Source organism: Spodoptera frugiperda, chromosome 27 (genome assembly GCF_023101765.2).
Source record: "Spodoptera frugiperda isolate SF20-4 chromosome 27, AGI-APGP_CSIRO_Sfru_2.0, whole genome shotgun sequence".
Classification (NCBI taxonomy): domain Eukaryota; kingdom Metazoa; phylum Arthropoda; class Insecta; order Lepidoptera; family Noctuidae; genus Spodoptera; species Spodoptera frugiperda.
In genome coordinates, this window is record NC_064238.1 from 8,060,666 (window position 1) to 8,081,356 (window position 20,691).

The window sequence follows — 20,691 nt, forward strand, 5'->3', positions numbered from 1 at the left end:
GAGTCATGCTTCCGCACAAATGGGCCGGTTAGACCGGAGTGATGCCATGGTCTCACAGAAAATCGACGTGAAACAACGCTTGCGCTGTGTGAGTGAGGTTACTGGAGGCCCAATAATCCCTCTTTCCAATCTTCCCAATCCCTGATTTTTCAACAACCCTTAAATTCCTTACCCTCAAAACCAGCCAGCAACGCGCTTATAACGCCTCTGGTGTTTCAAGTGTCCATGGGCGGCTGCGATTGCTTACCATCTAGTGATCCGTCTGCTCTTTTACCGGTTCATAAAAAAGATGCAATTTACTTCTCGATGACCTAGACTTTTCTAAACACTTGTTTAAATCCCTAGTGACAGCAGGAGAGGCGAGCGCATTACCGTAAAAACTTCGAAATACAAAGTATCAATATGTTATCCTACCGTAAAAACTCCGAAATACAAAGTATCAACATGTTATCCTACCGGGGTATTGAATCCGGAACTACTTGTCTAATGAAGCAGAATAAATCAATGTTTGCCTGCTCAACTTTCAGCCACTTACTACAGAATTTCAACCAAAAATAATGAATTTAATAATTACACAATTTCCAGAATGAACTTGTCTAAAGAAACAAACACGTAACAAAAATTTACAAAGTGGTATTATTATGGATCAAGTACTTAACTCCCTAATACTTGAATACGAAGTGTCGGTCGCTATTGTCCAGTTTCACAAAAACTCTTTTATTAAAAATCGTCGTTGTTTTGAATAGATAACGAACGAAAAGAATAGGGAACGTACCTTTGTGGCGCGCGACATGTTTGAACTTGATTGAAGTGTGCTTGTTGTGGTCAAGTTCTTGCACGATTTACGATCCCTAGAGTTTAAAGTATGCATTGTTTTATCCTCAGTTTTATTGAAGTCGTCACGGGAATTGGATAACGAATCCTGAGTACGGAGATCTTATTAATAAGTTGTGTGGTTTATAACTTTATAAGCGATTTGGGAGTTAGTAGTGAAGAATTTATTTTGATTTTAAAAAGATAAACAGCTAATACACTATTACAGCAGTACGAGTATACTACGAAGACCTAAGTTATTCGTATCAGACGAGGAAGGATACATGCTGAAAATGTTTCGGTAAGATTCTAAGATTTTAATCTCTATTTATATTGCATTTACCTAGCTAGGCACTACTACCGAAGACCTACATGTATCTAAGTACCTATGTCCATGCCAGTATTAGATACTCTATCTATTCTATTTTTAGTATTTGATATTTTTTATATTTTATGTCCATTCCAATCCAAGGCCACTTCCACCTTCTCCATCAATAGAAAATACGTCTTTACGGAGAGCTAGATTTTGAGAAATTGCAAGATTTTCGTGCGCATTAGGACAGTCAAGTCCTATATTAACCGATTCCGTGCGGAAGTCTTTTTGGCAATCTTTAGTGCCTGGCGTCAAACAAAAATTCTGTGATGCCTCTGAGGCACCAAGCGCCAGAAAGTTTGATGATTCCCCTGGGGAATCATCCGCCATGAATTGTCACTTTTAGCTTGTTTTCGTGTTTCTACTTGCTAAAATAATCATTTGACATTGTGTATCTAACGTAGGCAGTCAGTAAATTCGTTCAGTGCGTTTAAAAGTGACGATCTGTGTGTTTTTATGGAAATGGAAGGTAAGTGACTAATTTATATTAGGGGTCGTAAACCTTTTTGCATTATTTCATGGATTTATTTATTCAAGTGTTGTAAAGAATTTATAAACGTACCACTTGAGTTTGTCGCGAGGTGATATTTATTTATTATTATTTATATTATAGTGTTTTGTAGGGAAACAATTTTAACTTCACTATTTTGATGATAAAATTGTTTCTCTACAAAATACTGGATTACTGTAGAACATTTAACTGAATGGGAAGTCCGATTCTAATGAATCAAAAATATTGTACTCGTAGGTACCTATAAACATTTACATGATTTTGAAGTGTTTTATTTGGATAAGAATGTAAATGTGTTTTTATTGATAAAAAATATCTGTCTATCCATTTAAAAACGTGGATTTTTGTTAAGCGTTTAATTGACAAGTTTTTTATTTTGTTGTAGAGTTACCCAGAAAAAAATGAAATATATTCCTCAATCAGAAGTCGAAACTCAATGCGACGACGACGACGACGTGTTTTATGAGAATTCACAAACTTATGACGATTGGGAACCAGAAGCGAATAAGGATAGCGGAACTATAAAAAAAACAACGAAGGATTGTGCAACATGCACAGAAAAAATAACAAAAGATAATTGCACAAACACCGAAAAGACCCAGGCAGAAACAGATGAGCGGCGGATTCCAACAACTATTGATTTGCATGGTTGCAAATATTTTGGAGAATTTGTGTCCAACGAATTGCTACGATTTAATATAAATGAAAGATATGCAATTATGCAAAATATTATAGAAATTCTGAAATAATCATTTACCAACATTATAGTAATGAGTGAGGATAGAGCTGATGAGTAAGAGTAAAATGAAACCAGGTTTAGTGTTTATATAGATTTATTAATATTTTAGTTACGTACAACGTGATAAGTACTTATGTTTAAGGTTAATTATTATAATTACGTGAGAGACTGATTTTTAATTATGTAAGAGCCTGATTATTGTGATAGAAGAATTTCTAAATAAAAAAAGTATTCATTTTAATGTGTTTCCATTTTTTTGATTGGGCCTAGAAACTTATACCTAAACACACATGTCACACAAAACACAACAACATAACATTACAACAAATAAAATAATAAAATGTGTCGGCAACTTGGTTTACAACCCCTGCTGTCAGCTAATTTGCGAAATTACTTAAAACGAACACTGTGGGCATGATAAGGGTGACAAATAAAGACACTTTTATTTAGGGGGCTCTTTTGACGAATGTCGTTTAAGCCGAGTTTTGTATGATTTAGTTTTGTATCCTCTCGGGCACCATACGCCATACGCAATAGATTTACATGGTGCCTGGCGGCATCATCCGCACGGAAACGGTTAAAGTGCTCTCGTAAATCTTCTAGTTAAACATATTGGATTTTCGCAGGTTGGTTTGTACGTCGCTGCTGTCTGTAATTTGTTGTTTGATAATGATTGTACGTGCACAACCACTATCATGCGAAGGAGATGAGCATTGCACCGAGGGGTATTTCTGTGAGACCGAAACTAATATCTGTCAGGAATGTTTGCGGTGCGAAGATTTTAATCGACGGCCTCCGAAACTAAATTTGAGTGAATGCATCAAGTCATTGGACAGTTGTGGCCTTTGTAATGAAGGGTGAGTTGTTTTAAAATATTTCTGAAATATAACTTTAGAACTACCCACCTAAATAGGTACGATTTTGTTTACTGAAATTTTATTGTCACGTTACCTGGGGGCTAGGATCCGAATAATTATTATAATCTTTCTATTGACCTAATAATTAGATTGGAGTCAAGGATCGCATTAATAGCTTTTTTGGAGCGTCTACTATTGGCTCTAAATCCTTAGCAGCCCAACAATCAATCAATTATCAAAAAGATAAATGTAAATTAGATACCTATCTACATTTATCAACATAATTCTTTACAGTTGGACAGTTGTACCTATAATTTCGATTTCTCCATTAATAGACTTGATTTTATTTTCAGCTATATTAACATGTTCAGAAACGGAGCGAAAGGAAAGTGCGTGTTGCCAGAGTTCCTGGAGTTTGGGGAAGGTTCCCACTCCCACTACAGATACGTGTGCCTGGTCGCTGCGGCAGTCGGTCTGGCCGTCGTAGCTACGTTTGTGTACGTTATAAAGCAGACCGAGGTGTTTCGCGTCGTCGCTTATTGTAAGTTTTGCCACTTATTTGGGATTATATAATACCTATAATATAAATAAATAACAGCTATAAAGGGTGTAAGCGGAACGTAAACGTCGTAAACAGGTGATGGTAAAAAACGTGTATTATTTTAAAAAAAATAAAGAATTCAATGTTTATTTTAAGTAATAATAGTTGTAATCTAATCTGAATTTTAATATAGCATGAATAATACAAACACAAAAACGATTAAAATTATAAAAACATGAAACAATTTGTGGCGTTTTTCGGGAGCGTTCCGCTTACACTCTGTATAATACCTTTCTCTGGGATTTAATGTAGCTTTTGGCTAGACACGGATTTAAACTTATCGTGCAACCGTTACTTAAAATTCTCAGCGTAAATACAGTGACTCTGAATACATTCATCTGAGTGTATTCATTCAAACCCAATAAAATTAATTGCAGATGATCCTGTATCGGGAAACTTGTCCAACTCTGATACTGTACCCAACGAGTCATTTGGACATCTTTTGAAATGTTTGATGCAACAGCAAAAGGTGAGTACCTAAAGAAAGTGATCAGATTCGCCTTTGTATCGCTTCTATTTCTACACCACAATTCTGCAAATACTAGTTATAAGTTATCTAGCGGGTGAATGGCAGACATCAAGCATAATCGTAGACTCTGTGTTGTTACTAAGAAAAAGCCAATAAAAACAATTACAAATAAACTGTCTTTTGTTTCAGGATCAAAACGACAAAATAAACATGAGTTGCGGAAACATCAACCAGTAAATTAATACCTTTACTATAATTTTCTCAACCAAAGTATTGTTTTTTTTATAACTACCATTTTTATCTAGCGTCCAAATAAGCTCAAGTTATGGTACAAATCCCACAAGAATTGTGATCTCATCTTTAATGTTAATTAGTTATTATTAATAGTTTGTTTAACTATAGTCTCGTAAGGTTTCTATTATAATGTTACTTAATTTTTTTCAATAAAGTTGCATAATAATATTCATTTTGTTTTATTTCATCCTGTAATCGATAAAGGGATCAGCACGGGAGCTTAAATAAAATCAACAAAGATTTAAATTTGAAACACAATTTATTAAGACGAAACTTAAAACTAGGACTTAAAACTCAAGAAGCAAAATGCAACCGTAGAGATCATTTTTACGCATAAATAAATACAGGAAGTGTAGCAAAAACACTGTGCAAAAATATTTAAGACTAAGTTCAATAACCTTGTAAATATTTTTCGATTTCTGTGCCTTCTCAAGGTGCAAAGTTTCTTACCTAGTATACAAAGCTCATACAGCCGTCTCAACAGGATCGACCTTCGGTCTTGGGGGGGAGTGATGTGGCGACACTCTGACAAGTGACAGATGACAGAAGTCGCACATAGACTATCGACGAGCAAATCAACGGATGACGTCACAAATTCCTGCATCGCACATATGAAGTTTGCATGCGAATTAACACGGATAGAAAATCCCAACGAACAACAGTTGGGCAGAAAGCCCGCCAGGCTGATCACCTCGCCTGGTCGGAGGATCCTCCTTTTCTTAGGGAACTTTACTCTCTGTTCCCTAAATTGGGAAAATATTCTAATATCTATTGAATTCTATTCACCCCGTTTTACCGTATTATATTTCAATTCTGATTATATTTCGTGTAACATCCTTTATAACTAAATTAGAAATATTCTAATCATTGGCGGCTATAAACAGTGCGATAGCGTGTAACGTGGCTAGATCAGGTTCGAAGTGTTGTACGAGCGGCGCACGCGCACTGAACACTATCGACTCGCGCGCTTCGTTGTTGTATACCGGCACTTCGACGCTGCGCTCCCAAACCAACTCGTTGTCAGACTCCTGAAAGCAATAAGTATTTTTTTTTCAGATTAATATAGACTATAGTTCCATTACAAATTACGGTTTTTTAAATTCCGGATGTACAGTTATCGAATCTGATACTTGAACCCGTGAATTGAAATCAGGAAACGAATCGAAGGACTCAAACCTAAAAGCCTTTTTGCTCTGCAGTCGAGTTTTTGCATGGAGTCGTCTAGTGATCTGTAGTATTTGACCTTGTCCAGTGTCAAAAAGCTCTAGAATGCGTTTAATAGATTTTTTTATTATATTGCATAAGTAGGTATGATGTTTTAAAACAAAGAATTGAACCGACCTGCAGCACGTACCGCAGTAGCAGTGGCGGCGCGGGCGCATGTGGCGGCGCGGCGGCAGTACACGGCGCCAGCGCAGACCCCGCCCACTGCGCGCCCGACAGACGCACGCCGCGGACCACTATACCCGATTGGGTGCTCTCTCCTGCAAGGAATTAGCTTTAAACTAAGCGCTGTAGCCTTTTCTAGGGGGCTAAATGTCAAGTAAATTAGACTTCATTGAATATTATACAAGTTTGTTGTATGGGGTAAGCGGGGAGGGGTCTCATCTATCAGTAAACAACCTTATGATCGTATCTTCGGACCGTGCTACAAGGTTGGAAGTTCGCAGTATCAGAATTTTCTTTTAAAATGTACCATGCAAATGGAAGTATCTTAGGAGACCTTAGGTTATCCTAAGATGGCTTCACATGAAGCCTTTAATGACTTGCGTTTGAAATAATCACGGATTTTAACGGTTTTTGTCAGTTAAATACCCATAATGTATGGATAGAATTAAATTGATACAGAATCCCTCGGTTACCTTCGTTCCAGTTCCATTTGACGGAGAGAGTGAGTGCGTGTATGTTACAGTTGAGTCGCGCCGCCGTGTGCGCCCGCAGCGCCCATATCACGCGCGACGGACGCAGGAACGAACGCAGGTCCACTTCTAAACAATGCAATGTTATAAAACGATTACTTTCACATCACATAATTACGGCTATTATTCTCAAATAATTAAAATGTTATCTATATATTAATACGTGATGCAAAAACTTTGGACCCTTTTTAACGAAACTTGTGCGGACGTAGGAGCATAAAATTTGGTACACTTATAGTTTATGTGTAGGAGAAGTCCAGAAAGCTAATATTTTTCAAAAATAATGCTTATAAAGTACATTAAATCAATAAATAAATAAAACATTACACACACAACCATGCATAGTATCTGATCGTATTTGACAAAACGTCAAAATCGACAGACATTGCGATGATATTCTCACGTCTCATATGAATAGAGTTTTCCTGTTCATGATGCGCCGGAATATATTAATTTGAATTTTATAAAACTAATAGCAATTCGTTAAATAAAAATCATCCTTGAGGTGGTATTGTAAATTAAATCGTATATGGTCGAATTTCGACCACTAGGCGACCACAGGATTATTATTTGAAGTACTTTACCTGTAGGCATATAGTCCGCTGCAGGTTGTTTGGTGTCAAGTCGCGCGAGTGCGGCACGAGCTCTGATGCCAAACTCTTTGACGTACGAGTCCATTGTCGTCGGCCCGCTCCATAACATTTGCCATTCGTCGCTTACCTATAACATACGAACGTTTTATTTTCAAAGTAATATAACTACAATCTTGGGTAACTAATTATATCGCCTTAATCATCCTCCTCCACATTAAAGGTCAGTAACGCACTTGTAACTTCTCTGGGATTGCGGATGTCGTGTGTGTATTCGAGACGATGAAATGAAATTTTCCTATTTTTAGAAACATACAAGAATGGATGAAAAATGGAATGTTGTGCAAATAATTTAGTTCTGTGCAATAATGAATTATACTATTGTTGAGTATTAGTTGAATAATAGACTATAAGCCAGTACCGTGAGCGCCAGTCCCCTTGCGTTTCGTGCGGCGCGGGCGAGATGTCCGTGTACCGCAGGCGCGGCACGGCACACGTCGCGGGCCTCGCACTCGCACACGCACGACCACCACCCGCCCCCGCACTGGTAACAATGACATAATAGTTAATATCGACACACCTTTTATCTCCGAAGGAATAGGCAGGGGTGAACATTATTAATTATGGCACGTAATGCCACTGTACCACATTGTAAGTAGGTACACCCACTTTTCACAATTATTTTATAAGTCATAAGTGTAATAGGGGGGTGAGCCTATTGTCATGTACCGGGCATATTTCCAGACTCAGTTCTAAACTGAGATTTTTTTACCGAAAAACAGCAATACTTTACCCGACATAGGAATCGAACCCGAGACCCCTTGCCCGAAATGCACTTGCGACCACTCGGCTAACGACAAAATCAAAAAGACAATCGCCATTTCTCGCGCGGGGGAGCATAACTTAATCTTGAATATGATTATCTAACCTCTTTAATTTGATAGTCTCCTTTAATGAATGGACTTCCCGACATGAGTTTCTTCCACAGAGAGAGAAGGGATTTCAATGGCGTTATGTTATCAATGTTGTTGGTTACACTGACTGTCGAGTTCAATTCTGTAACAAATAATGTAAATAAGTTAAACTTGATTATATGTGGGCATTTTGTCGACGTATTATTACATTGTTGACTAGACTCATTATTAAAAAAATTCACAGTTACAATGTTCATATTGTGATTGTTTCAATGTTCATGTACCTAACTAATAAACACAACACATCGAACCTCTGCTTTGCGTTGAACAAAAACGAAACGAGAGTGCGTTCGGCGATTCCATTGGTTGGTTCATTCGCACCAGCCAATCAGAGCGCCGAATACGCTCTCGTTTCGTTTTTATATGTAAAGACAGTTTGCAGGTAGGGCCAAGAGTTGTGGCGAGTCGATGTCTGGGAGAGCGTCGAAGGCTACTGTGTATTCCTGTAAATATAAAATATCCCAAAACGCGACAGTTTGCAAGTAGGGCACAAAGTTGCTGGCGATTCGATTTTTGTAAATTAGCTGCTCTTAAGGCTAGCTGTGTTCCTGTAAATATAAAATACGAAAACATTACGATGTTGTTAATATACTGGAAACAATGAAACAAGTCGTTAGGTTGAATTGTGAAAAGTACAATAAGTTGCGAAGATCTGAGAGAAAGTCCAAAGAAAGCTGTGGTTAAAAATAGAGAACTAGCCAAGTGAATAGAGCAGAAAGAGTTTCAACGCCTTCAAATTGGCCGTTTGTCCAGGGAAGGTGTTTGCGCCGCAGTAAATTGGCGTACTGTTTACTGCTTTCTTATTGCGGCGCTAATGCCGAGTCTTCATTTATTATACTACACTGACGCCACGACAACGGCCCGTTAGCGCGGCGTCTGCGAACGCCTTCGCTGTACAAACGGGCAATTTGTAGGCTTGCTTACCCTGAGAGAAGTAGAGTGCGGCAGTGGTTGTGTGAGCGGTAGCGGTGCCCAGCGCGGCGCGGTAGCGGCGTCGGGCATTGCGCGGCGTTGCAGCGCGGCCAGTACGCGCGCGTCGGGCGCGCTGCACAGGCGCGCGGCGTACAGCGCCGCCACGCCGCGCCCGCCCGCCCCGCCGCGGACGGCGCGCGCGCCCGCCACCGCCTCGCCCCACTCCCACGCGTACCACTGCGACCAGCCTGCACACCCATATACACACTACTAAACCAACTTCCATACACATTACTACATTATAAAGAAAAGAACACACGTTTTTTAAATTCTTAATTAAGTTCAAACGTAAACGCTACGTATCTGCATCAAAGTGGTTGCGTATACGCAACGTATTTGTAACATATTTTTGTTACACGTTGGTATTTCACCTAGCTTTAAAACCTTTAGTAAATTAGAATTTTATGATATTTTAATAAATTGGTATTTTTATTGGCATAGGTAATATAGATATTAATCCATCTTCCGTAAAAGAGGAGGTTGTGGATCACAAAGTGGTTTTTATCCCAGAATTTCCGATGGATCGAGATTTACGCAGGAAAACATTACCACACGTACAAAATCTCGGGCCCAGCTAATGGTTTATAAAAAAAATACAAGCTATAAAGATTACAACGAATTACACTTTGGGTACGTCCATTTATCACGTGAGACTCAAATAGGGGAGGGGGGATCGACAAAAATCACAAAACATCAGGAGGGGGTACGGGGGGCTTTATAAAATATCACGTGTTATTATATTTTCACCGAACGCGGGATTTTTAAACCTTAAAACAGCGTGCCCAGTGTAGGATTTGTCACTTCACACCCTAAAAGATATACTCTTTACATTATAATTATGCATTCCTACTTAAAACTATTTAGATGATATTTTTTACGGTACTTGTATTACCGACAAACCGATCGTGAACCCAGTCATACTTATTTTCTGTAGTTAAAAAAATACACATGTTGTTGAGTTGGGGGTACCGGTTAATCTAAAATCTCACCACATATCACCAATACCCGGGTACCAAACAACCGTTGAAAAAACCTCATGTGATTAATGGACGACCACTTACCTTGAGGTATATAAGCACGTCGCTCCTGTACGAGCGCGTGGAAGAAGGCGAGCGCGGCGTGCAGTCGCACGGAGTTGGCGTCGGCCGAGTACCCGCCCCACGCGTACAGCGTGCCCATTATGTTGTTCTTCACACCCTCCGGGGCCTGGGCAAAATATCCTACTTACTAAAACTGACTTCAGTTTTAATGGCGTATATTAGGGATTACCGAAATTCCAATACTTCCCTCCAAAAGGCCGACAGTGCGTTTATTTTTCCGGTGTAATTTTTTTCGGTGCTTCGGGTAAAGCTAGATTGCTTACCATCATGCTTTATTACTTAATTTGTATATTCTTACCTCGAGTATAATATTAACGCAGGCATTAGATATGAGCGGTGGGATTTCACGGTCCTCTGACAAAATCCACAACCTGAAGTCTTCATGGAATTGGTCCGCCTGAAATTATACATTTTTAACAATTTAATTTATACGATACCTAAAATAATACATCTGGGGGGATGGGAGAGGGGGTTGAATAAAATCTCACGACATCTCACTAGGGGGAGGGGGTTGAATAAAATCTCACGGGGGAGGGGGTTGAATAAAATCTCACGACATCTCACTAGGGGGAGGGAGTTGAATAAAATATCACGACATCTCACTAGGGGGAGGGGGTTGAATAAAATCTTACGACATCTCACTAGGGGGAGGGGGTTGAATAAAATCTCACGACATCTCACTAGGGGGAGGGGGTTGAATAAAATATCACGACATCTCACTAGGGGGAGGGGGTTGAATAAAATCTCACGACATCTCACTAGGGGAAGGAGATTTAAAAAATTAAAAAAGAAGCTACCTCACGTATTTTATGGTCGCCCCCTTACCGGTGTTTCAAGGTATGCAGTAATGAAGGCCTGCAGGTCGTTTGTGAACGGTGATGCTCCAACTACAATAGCGAGCCAGCTACCGCTGCGACAACTCTCTAGAGCTGCTTCCCAAGCCGATCTGCCTTGTTCTATGCCCACCTGAAATTAAATTAACCATGATGTTAAATAATGATAGAGGCAGGACTTTGTTCCGGCGGTTCAAGCAGCAAGAAAATTGTGTTTGTTTGGTTTTTGGTATAAACAAAATTCAAACATAGGACAGGTGTGTTTTTTCTTTATGATGCTTAAAACCCCGTGGTTTGATAGCAAAATGTTGAAGATTTCGCTTACATGTGTGAGCTGCGTGTTGGTGGCGGCGGCGGCGAGTGCGTCCTGCGCATGCGCCGACAGCAGTAGCGCGGGCCGGGCCGCGCGCCGCGCCCGCCGCGCTGACAGCGCGCCGCGACGGACTGGCTGCCCGCCTGATATTACTCCTGCACCTGAACACATACAATTTTATACCTACTAGCTTTTAGAATAAGTGGTATCGTTGTATCGAACCGAATAGAAGGATGACTACTGGCAGAATTTGGAGAAGTTTGAATAAATATTTACCAAGGTCCCTAAGTTATGTTTATAGAACATTTATTTTAGTTCCGTGGTTAAAAAATAAAACAAAGAGAAAGAGAAAGAGTTCTACACATAATTGCCAAGAGAACGAGAAAGTTCTAGAGAAAAATACTATTCTAGAGAAAGAGAAAGAGAAAGAGAATGAGAATGAGAATGAGAAAGAGAAAGAGAAAGAGAATGAGAATGAGAATGAGAAAGAGAAATAGAAAGTGAAAGAGAAAGAGAAAGAGAAAGAGAAAGAGGAGAAAGAGAAAGAGAAAGAGAAAGACAAAGAGAAAAAGAAGGAGAAGGAGAAGGAGAAGGAGAAGGAGAAGGAGAAGGAGTACTCTTAACTCTTAAACATAAACAACATAATAAATGAGTACAAAGACGATATACCTAATAGTTGATCAACGAAAGCTACAATAGCTCGGTAAGCACTGTCGGGTCGAGTGGCTGACACGGCGACTACAGTTTCAAACGCACTTAGTTTCAGCTTGCTAATTATATTTATATCTCCTGATTTCATAAACTCCTTCCATAGTTCCTCATTCTGTAGCGACAGCCTGTTGTATAGATCTTCGTTTACAATCTGAAATTAAAGTACAATATCAGAAAATGTTTACAGTGTTTTTCGACAAGCGGCCTCATTGGTCACGTAACTGCAAAGTCAAAATTATTTATTTCAATTAGACCAAGAAGGCACTTTAGATCGCCAAACAAAATAAAAAGTGCAAGTTCGACTATCCAACAATATGTCTTTGACTCGATTTATACAGTATCGGCTTGTTATTGTGGGTTATTCGAATTGGATTTGTGTCCATATTCCGTCCATAGATACACCTATGGCAATAGAAATATTGCTTACCTTGAGTTTAGCAACTTTCTTGACACAATCCTGTGGTATCCAGGCGTGTTTATTTTTAATTTCGCTAACATTGCCAACATCTTCCAACAAATCTTGATTACCTATAAATATTTGCCATAGCTGAAAAGAAAAAATATGTGAAAAGGATTAGTACCTAAATGAGTTAAGTAATTGCCATTGAAGTAATCAAATCTAGGAAATCTGATTGATCTTTCTGTACCTAACTATAGCAAATGCGTGGTATTATTTTATTCATAGTTATTAGAAGGTGGATTCTACTTATTTGGATTTAATTGTTTCTTTTTTAAACGCAGTACGCTAGGATTTTCTTTTGTGTCGTAGGTGCGTTTATAAACATACAAATTCACATATATACTTACCTCGTTTGGAATGGAATCCTCATAAACTTGCTTCAACAAGTACAACACGACTACGTACTTGTCCTTCTTGTGTAAGCTCAAAAGGACTCTCTCTACAATTTTCCTCGTCACATATTTGATCAGTTCCTCGTTATTTATGTTTGTTTGGTCCTAAAACCCAATTGACAAAATATTAAAAATCTTTGTAAATTAGGGTTTTGGCGCCACTAGAGGCGCTAGTGTAGTTTAAGGCTTCTTGACCAATAGAACATTTTAGTGGGCTTATGCCCGAATACTCAAACGCTACTCAATTTTAAGACGCTCTCAAATGTAGTTCTGTCACTATCAATTCCTTATAAAATGACAGAGATGGCACGATATTTAAGTACAACTTAAAATTGAGTAGCGTTTGAGTATTCGGGCATTAGTCTTTTAACTTGTGATAGCTAAGGTGATTGGTATTATAGGATAATGAGTGAAGGATCATAAACCTCACTTGCGTGACCACGTGGGCGCAAATTCGACATTCAAGTTCTTAAAACCTCTTATGTACTTTGGTAATTTATTTAAAACGACAGTTTACTCACAGGCTGTCTCCTTACAGCATCAACAAAGACATCAAGTATTGCATCCACAGGTAGAGCAATGAGTGGCCACCGCGTGGCTAGTCCGTTGGTGGCTAGCGCCAGTAGAGCTGCCTTCTGCGCCGCCGCCTCGTACATCTTACAGGCAGTTTGGCTCGCTTGCTCCACTTCCTTAGCAGCTGCTAAAGCTTCGACTATAGTGTCGTTGGTGGCCCTAGTCTTACTTAGCGAGGCTAGTACACCCGCATCTTGTAAAATGTTGCTTTTGTTTGATAGTTCACGGAGGAGATTTTCCTAGAGTTGCAAGTCAAAATGAAAGAATTTAGTTGACTTTCGTGAGACATATTATGCTTTAATGTTTTGACTTATGACTTGAGCCATGAGCCCCTTGCGTGGCTCGAAACCAGTCGAGTTATCTCGTTAGTAATAGAAATTACGTTAGAAAGATTTAAAACGAGCTTGAATTAAGAAAATAACTAATGAATGACTAACGTACCTGTAACTCATGCTGTTGTTTCTGTAGAGTAGCCTTTTTCAGTTTGATCTCTCTAGACTTCTCATAAAGTTCCGGATTTTGCTGTTGCAAAGCGTAGTTGACGAGTTGATCTATAATAGGTAATGAAAGGTAAAATGAATGTTATTTATTGTCTCTAGTATAGCGGAGACTGTTTATTGCAATTACTGAGAAAGTATGATTACTGGAAAATTAAAAAAGATACTGAGCTTATTAAAAACTAGCAGTGACTTTGTAACTGTTCTCAATGTATGACAATAAGCACGTTCAATGGTCAACATGTGCATGTTACCTATAATTTCGGGTATACCCCGAGTATACTGGTGAGGTCCTTATTATATGTTATAGTATAAGTAGTAGTTACCAGTGAGCGCATGTAGTGTAGGAGTGAAGTACAGCGGACTGAGCGTGGCGGCGACATGCGGAGCCAGCGCGGCGGCCGCGCGGCTCTGTAGTAGCAGGCGGGCGGCCGCGGCCGGCGGGGTACTGGGTTGGGTACTGTGGATACACTCTACGCTGTCCACGTCACTCACTACCACGGTGCGGCCCAGTCTGGTGGACAAATACGGACAGTGTTAGCCACATTATGTATATCTTCAATAGATTTTCAACCTTATACCTTTAAAATAAAGTTCAAAATTGTAGTAGCTTAATGTCATATGATAAATACCTGAATGCATACTGCATGGTGGTCATCAACTTCTCACTGCGTTGCGATACAAAGTCACACTGTGAGTCAGCCAGTGTGTTCTTGAGCCAAGTCAAACCCTCGCCGTCTGGGTCTACTAGCAATGGAGTGAACCCACACTTTTGGCTCTCCAAAAACTATAATAAAGAGTTTAAAGTATTTTAACAGTATTTAAACCATATGAAAAGAAAAGGTAAAAGCAATATGAAATTATTTGTTTCAAATTCAAAAGTGTGACTAGATTTTCTTTACGTGCTTGGTGTTACCTGATCAATTAAAACACCGTTCTTAATAGCAGTAGTATCGGATGGCAACCCATCGGCTTCCCATTTTAACTGCTTCTCAGTAGACGACAGGAAGTTTATTACAGAGAACGATGCATCTTCGAAACCGATGAGCGCACTCCATTTAGTAACGTAATCCCTGTAAAAATATTAAATAAAATTGACAACGGTAGGCAACGGTAAAACGGGGTGAATAGATACAGAAGAGGGATGAATAAATGTTGAGAAAATGTTCTAACATCTATTCACCCCATTTCTGTATCTATTCACCCTATGAATTCTATTCACCCCGCTTTACAGTACAGTGAAGACGTTCGTCGCGTTTCTCGATTATCTAGTATTGTCGAGGAGGGCAAATAGATTCGATAAGTAAGCCAGTGTCCTCACTATTCAGAGAAAAAACGGCAAACGAAATGAAACAATTTTATATTACCTGGCTTGTGGTTCAGTGACATCTGGTAAATACACTATGTAAGCAGCCGATAGTAGTGATCTCTGACTGAGTTGCGATATTTCTTTTGATATGTTCTCCAACTGGAAAACATGATAAGAAATACATGTATAGTTAGGAAAAACGTATATTTATATTAAATAAAAAAAGAAGAACACCAGCAGAATGAGGTAATAATTTTATCAAAATTACATCTAAATACACCAATAAAAACAAAAGAAAATACAAGTACTGACATCGTTCTCCCAGGCAGTATATTCATGTGCGAGTTGGTCGATGAGTCCAGTGGCGGTGGTGATGGTGGCGTTGGCCTGCGCCAGCTTCAGCTCCAGCGCCGCGGCCTCGCGGGTGTTCTGCCCCAACTGCTCCTGTAGCGCCGCCACTCGTTCCTCCACCGTGTTCAGGTCGGTGGACAGCGCTGCCATCTGCTGCTCCGCGTCCGTTAGGTTTCTAGTAGCAAATTGAGTTGGAATTATAAGTTACATGATCGATTTTACATAATCCTAGTTTATGTAAGGGTTAAAAGAAAAAAATACTTCAACTTATTTGAACTACCAATTACAAAAAAAAAACATCATCATCATTTCAAACATTGGATTTGGAATTAAATGGCAAATACAATTTTAGAAACATGGTTTTATTAATCTAGCATGTTGGTATACTATCAATTTAGCATACATTGTTGTGTATGTACAATATTATGTGAACGGATGACGTTAGTTCAAAGCCCCGTATGTCTGGCTTACTTGGCGAGCTTGGCCTGGTGGGCCTGCAGCGGCTGCACGCGCTGCAGCGCGGCGGCGTAGTGTATGTTGGCGCGCACCCAGGCCGCCAGCGGGGCGCACGCCGCCGACGCGCGCTTCGCCGTCGCTGCCTCGAACGACCCTCCGCGTACCTCTAGTAACTTCTGCACGCTAGCTAGCGCGGCGGGACTGATCTGACTCGCGTCTAAACATCTGTCAATTAAATAAATATGTTTCAAAATCAAATACAATTGTGTAACTTGAAAATACCTACAGATACCAATAGGTTGAGTAATTCTCATCTAGAAATATGTTTGCAATTGATTTTCAACTTTACAGTTTTGTAATAAAGTCAACAATCTATTAAAACAGATTGGGGCGAGTTTTACCTGTAGTATAGAAACAATTTAGAACAAAACGCAACAGTCATAAAAATACTTATTTTAAATGTTACCTAATATCTTCTTTAACTCCTCGCTTGGACAGGAAATTCTTCATGGAATGCCACGAAGTGTCTGCGATACCCATGAGACGTAAGACCCCCTCCAATACGTCTCGTACGACCTCCGGTGGCGCACGCAGTGATCGTACCTGTTATACGGGAATAACAATATCACATATTTTTACGAATACCAACTTAGCTCTGGTACCTAGTTATCTAGTGCATAGCCATAGTGATAATGTGATAATGACTCCTGATAATAGTTAAAACCTATGAACTTACCTCACTCAAAGATTCTGGTCGAATATCGCCGACTGCGGACCGAGCTGCCGCTATAATGGGCTCAACCGCAGCTAGCTCCGCTTCTATTTCTTTTTTTCTAGAATAAAATGTAAGTATAATGTAATTTCTTAAAATTATTTATATCAAAATGTTCTTTCATTTTGACATATTGACTGGAGAATACAGAGGGCGTGTACGTTTATTTTATGAAGCATTTTTTATAGTACTTCCATATATGTAATACCATCTGATGGGATACAATCAGCCCCGCTCATGGACACGCTTAACACTTGAGGAGCTATAACCGCATTACCAGTCCTTTGGGACGAGGGGATGGGCTCCAGTAACTTGACATGGAAATCTACCACATGTTTGGTACATTGTTACGTAACATACGACATAATAATATTACTTACTGAGCCTGCAGCTTCTCATTCTCCATCTGCACGTTCCGCTGCAGCGCCTGCATGTCGTCCTTGTGGTGCGTGTGCGCCCGTACCGTGGCGGAGATCTGCTGCAGCGCGCTCTCCGCGCCCGCCTGCTTACTGCGCAGCTCCGTCTCTTGCTTCGCTGCTTCGGCTTGTAGCGCGGATACTTCGCTACGTCCGCGTCGTAATGCTTCTACGCCCGCCTGAAAAGATATTGGGTAGATTTCGTAGTCAGAGAAATTATTGTTTTTGCCCACTGTAGATGGCGCTAATGTAGTGCTGATACATGTTCGTTCAAGAGCTGTAAAAAAATTTATGAAGAATAACAAGCAACGTCACGCCTTTTATCCCCGAAGGGGTAGGCAGAGATGCTCATTACGACACGTAATGCCGCTATACAATGTACACCCACTATTTGTATTAAAAGTCCCATGTAATAGGGGTGAGGCTATTGTCATATTCTGGACACAATTCCAGACTCCGTGCTACCACTGAGAAATTTTCCGTTTCGTGAAATCGTGCGACCCGGGAATCGAACCCGACACTCCTTGTAATTAAACCACCACATATTAGAACATCGAACTAAATCCTCAAAGAATACAAAAACAGTTTCTCACCGATAGCATAGCCTGCCTCTGAACAAGCGCAGCTTTCTTCCTATTGATAATATTGTAGTAAGTCCTAATAAAGTTCACATATCGACAGGGCGCCTTCTTCCATTCCACGTCGATACTCTTGTGGATGTTCACGAACCCGTCTACTGGTAACGCATCCAGTTGTTCCTTTGACGTGTCCACTGCATTTTCTTTTAGTAATCTGTAATGTTACGGCAATTTGTACCTACATTTTGCTATAGAAGGCTAAATAACTGCTAGTCTAGTTAATCTACTATACAGCTTGTGTAGTATAGTTGAACTTTTACAAAACTATATTTTAATGTTATGAACTAAAACAGTAAAAGCACTAATTCATTTTCTCATAACTTATTGATCATAAAAACCACCCTAAGATGAGATTAAGATTGATTTTTTTTCAATTTAGTAAGAAATTAAACACAACTTTAAATTTTAAATCAAATATTAATAACAGTATTCAACACATTAAATATCTAAATAAATATATAGTGAGTGCAAAACACGCTACCTACCTTGAAACAAGTGCAGGGTGCTACATACGTTCAATTCTAAGTGCACATAGTGTCGGTACTACTACCAATAGATGGCGCTACCTCTGCACTAGTAGGCGTGGCCACTGACGTAGCGTATCGTCAGTCCAATGCTCCAACCATACTATGGTACCATCGTTGTACAGTAGGGGGTACTTTTCCATTAGATCGGATAGATTTTCCTGGTTTTTGTCTAGGCATATCACAATGCCGAGGTTTTCTTTTATGTCTGTCGACAAGGAATTTTATGATATACAAAAGTGAATGTAAAAATGACCAATATTAAATGATTAATGTAACGTTATGTCAATTGCAAATATGGTCCTTTATTATCTTTTAAAGATCAGAAATTAGTACAACTTTTAGAGACGGGTCCGCGTTGATCACCACCATGTAGTGATCCATTTGTTGGTTTACCCCTATTCCATAAAGGAGGTAGGTATACAGAACTTTTTTTATTGGAGGAATCGGTTAGTTCGTACTGATAATGGAAAACCAAAAAGTGTTAAATTATTACTTCGAATAGCATTGGGCTCAGCATTGGGCAACAGTAAAGCCGGTAATGCATGCGGGCTGCGCGCGCGCCGCAGTGCCTCGATGGCGGCCAGTACGTCCTTACTGGCAGCGCCCTCGCGGATTAATGCTATCGTACGCTTGCCTTCGGCTGCTGAGGTTAATGCCTGAAATATGTTACAATGGTTTTTATAATTTTCTAGTTTAAATCCAATCTTAGTAAGGCCATTATGCCATTAGGAAATAAATAAGAGGAAAAATGTATGCCAGTTTGATCGTCTTTCGAATTTTAATAAAGCTCGTAGCATGTTTTTAATTTTAGAATTAGCTTTGTAAAGGATGTAAAGGTTTGTACAAGGTAAAAGAACTTATTAAAAATTTTAAAAATTTTTGTCACTTAAAATCTTCAAAAAATCTAAAACTTTAACATAATATCTTACGTTTTTAAACTGCGTGTTGAACTGTGCATCGTGGTTGATAACGACCAGTGAAGCAGGTAGTGCGGCGGCCGTAATATACGCCGCGGACAGACGACCCACTCCTGCGCATCCCACGCATACTAGTAGCCCGCCGTTACTCTGAAAAGGGATAAAATATATTTAGATATTTGTTAATCACTTCACACAATAAAGAAAGAATATTTAATGTAAATAGAAGCATACCGATCGCGCCATGGCCGGGCACAGTAGTGCTAGTTCAGAACACACCTCGGCACCAGTCTCACCAAATACATTCTGTTCATTTTCTGACACTGGAAGAAACAATAACTTTATTAGGAAGACAACGTTTTATTTTGAGGTTTAATCTCAGAGTTTTTGAAAAATAATTAGACACCAATCTATTGGTATGTGCACAGTAATTTACTGAAGAAGCAAGTTTCCTTAAAAAGCCTGCCAATAAGCATTGTAGAGGCCCTTGTTAGGGCTAGAGAACAGGTCTTTTTATAGGATCTTAGTATACTCTGATAGAGGTTTTAGTGTGGTCAAAATCCTATACTAGGTTGTTAAGCACTTTTTGAAGGTTGCCTTCCGTCTTAAAAATACACCAATCTACCAAGAAATATTACTTACAGCACTGGTTAATCAGCAGCTCGGTCCTGTGATGCCAGTCATTATAGTCAGTGTGCTCCAAGTAGACCCCATCTCCACGCAGTTTGCAAGCGAAGTACATCGCCTCGTTGTTCACTTTCAAATGTTTACATGATATGGAGCTGAACGCGGATTTATCTTCATCCGATATTAACCTCTCTCGGAATATAAAGTTGGCTTCTGCGCTGATGGCCTATAAGTAAAAGGATTATTTAAAATAGAATTAACATTTACCTTGTGGTTTTATCAATACGACTATCATCATGGGTCATTTCAATCTGTTCATGCCTAAAACGTTATAGGTTTGTATAACAAGACAATTAGATTTTAAAAAAAAAACCTTACCATAATTAATTGTTCTGTATTAGTTGGTGAGTACCATTTGACATTCTCGCACAGTTTCCTCAAATGTGATGCATTCCACTTGTAGTGACTTTGGTCGTCGAATGTCTCCGTAACCTAGTATAATATAATTTTAAGTTTTACTTTACTTAGGAAACGTTTTACACAGTATGAATCAAACCGAAAATGTTTAAAAATTATTCTTTAAATTCTTGTTCGGTTTGATCCACACTTCCAACCAGGGACATGCTGTATGTATAAGCTACGTATTATAATTTGACATTTACTGCTATACAAATTAAGTAAATAATT

General features: G+C 39.3%; 3 protein-coding genes across 4 annotated transcripts in view; 1 reads left to right on the plus strand and 2 right to left on the minus strand.

Moving 5' to 3' along the window:
• The first annotated feature begins 763 nt into the window (after positions 1-763).
• LOC118263286 (uncharacterized) lies at positions 764-4,825 on the plus strand. 2 transcript variants are annotated; one of them, XM_050705311.1, is made up of 6 exons: positions 764-926; positions 1,043-1,114; positions 3,063-3,293; positions 3,647-3,834; positions 4,272-4,363; positions 4,553-4,825. In XM_050705311.1, exons 2-6 carry the CDS (start codon positions 1,098-1,100, stop codon positions 4,598-4,600), a joined length of 576 nt encoding a protein of 191 aa, XP_050561268.1. In that variant the 5' UTR covers positions 764-926; positions 1,043-1,097; the 3' UTR covers positions 4,601-4,825. The 2 variants fall into 2 exon arrangements, with proteins under 2 accessions (XP_050561268.1, XP_050561267.1); XM_050705310.1 differs by having other exon boundaries at positions 764-1,114.
• Positions 4,826-5,130: 305 nt separating this feature from the next.
• LOC126912590 (cytoplasmic dynein 2 heavy chain 1-like) lies at positions 5,131-8,222 on the minus strand. The gene is made up of 6 exons (XM_050705309.1): positions 8,095-8,222; positions 7,588-7,710; positions 7,161-7,296; positions 6,520-6,645; positions 5,999-6,141; positions 5,131-5,685 (listed from the first exon to the last, which is right to left on the minus strand). The coding sequence occupies exons 1-6, from the start codon at positions 8,137-8,139 to the stop codon at positions 5,518-5,520; spliced, it is 741 nt and encodes a 246-aa protein (XP_050561266.1). The 5' UTR covers positions 8,140-8,222; the 3' UTR covers positions 5,131-5,517.
• A 277-nt stretch (positions 8,223-8,499) lies between these two features.
• Positions 8,500-20,691, minus strand: part of LOC118263279 (cytoplasmic dynein 2 heavy chain 1) — a 53,608-nt gene continuing 41,416 nt past the window's right edge. The window contains exons 45-71 of the mRNA XM_050705636.1: positions 20,383-20,496; positions 20,020-20,230; positions 19,612-19,700; positions 19,390-19,527; positions 18,954-19,116; positions 18,500-18,665; positions 17,889-18,087; positions 17,260-17,474; positions 16,844-16,940; positions 16,574-16,710; positions 16,123-16,332; positions 15,613-15,826; positions 15,359-15,459; positions 14,908-15,064; positions 14,624-14,778; positions 14,318-14,505; positions 13,936-14,045; positions 13,443-13,733; positions 12,877-13,026; positions 12,497-12,616; positions 12,028-12,220; positions 11,371-11,519; positions 11,038-11,178; positions 10,511-10,609; positions 10,174-10,318; positions 9,065-9,300; positions 8,500-8,583 (exon numbers count right to left, since the gene is read on the minus strand). Of these exons, the coding sequence (XP_050561593.1) occupies positions 8,500-8,583; positions 9,065-9,300; positions 10,174-10,318; positions 10,511-10,609; positions 11,038-11,178; positions 11,371-11,519; positions 12,028-12,220; positions 12,497-12,616; positions 12,877-13,026; positions 13,443-13,733; positions 13,936-14,045; positions 14,318-14,505; positions 14,624-14,778; positions 14,908-15,064; positions 15,359-15,459; positions 15,613-15,826; positions 16,123-16,332; positions 16,574-16,710; positions 16,844-16,940; positions 17,260-17,474; positions 17,889-18,087; positions 18,500-18,665; positions 18,954-19,116; positions 19,390-19,527; positions 19,612-19,700; positions 20,020-20,230; positions 20,383-20,496 (4,272 nt within the window). The remainder of the gene's footprint in view (positions 8,584-9,064; positions 9,301-10,173; positions 10,319-10,510; positions 10,610-11,037; positions 11,179-11,370; positions 11,520-12,027; positions 12,221-12,496; positions 12,617-12,876; positions 13,027-13,442; positions 13,734-13,935; positions 14,046-14,317; positions 14,506-14,623; positions 14,779-14,907; positions 15,065-15,358; positions 15,460-15,612; positions 15,827-16,122; positions 16,333-16,573; positions 16,711-16,843; positions 16,941-17,259; positions 17,475-17,888; positions 18,088-18,499; positions 18,666-18,953; positions 19,117-19,389; positions 19,528-19,611; positions 19,701-20,019; positions 20,231-20,382; positions 20,497-20,691) is intronic.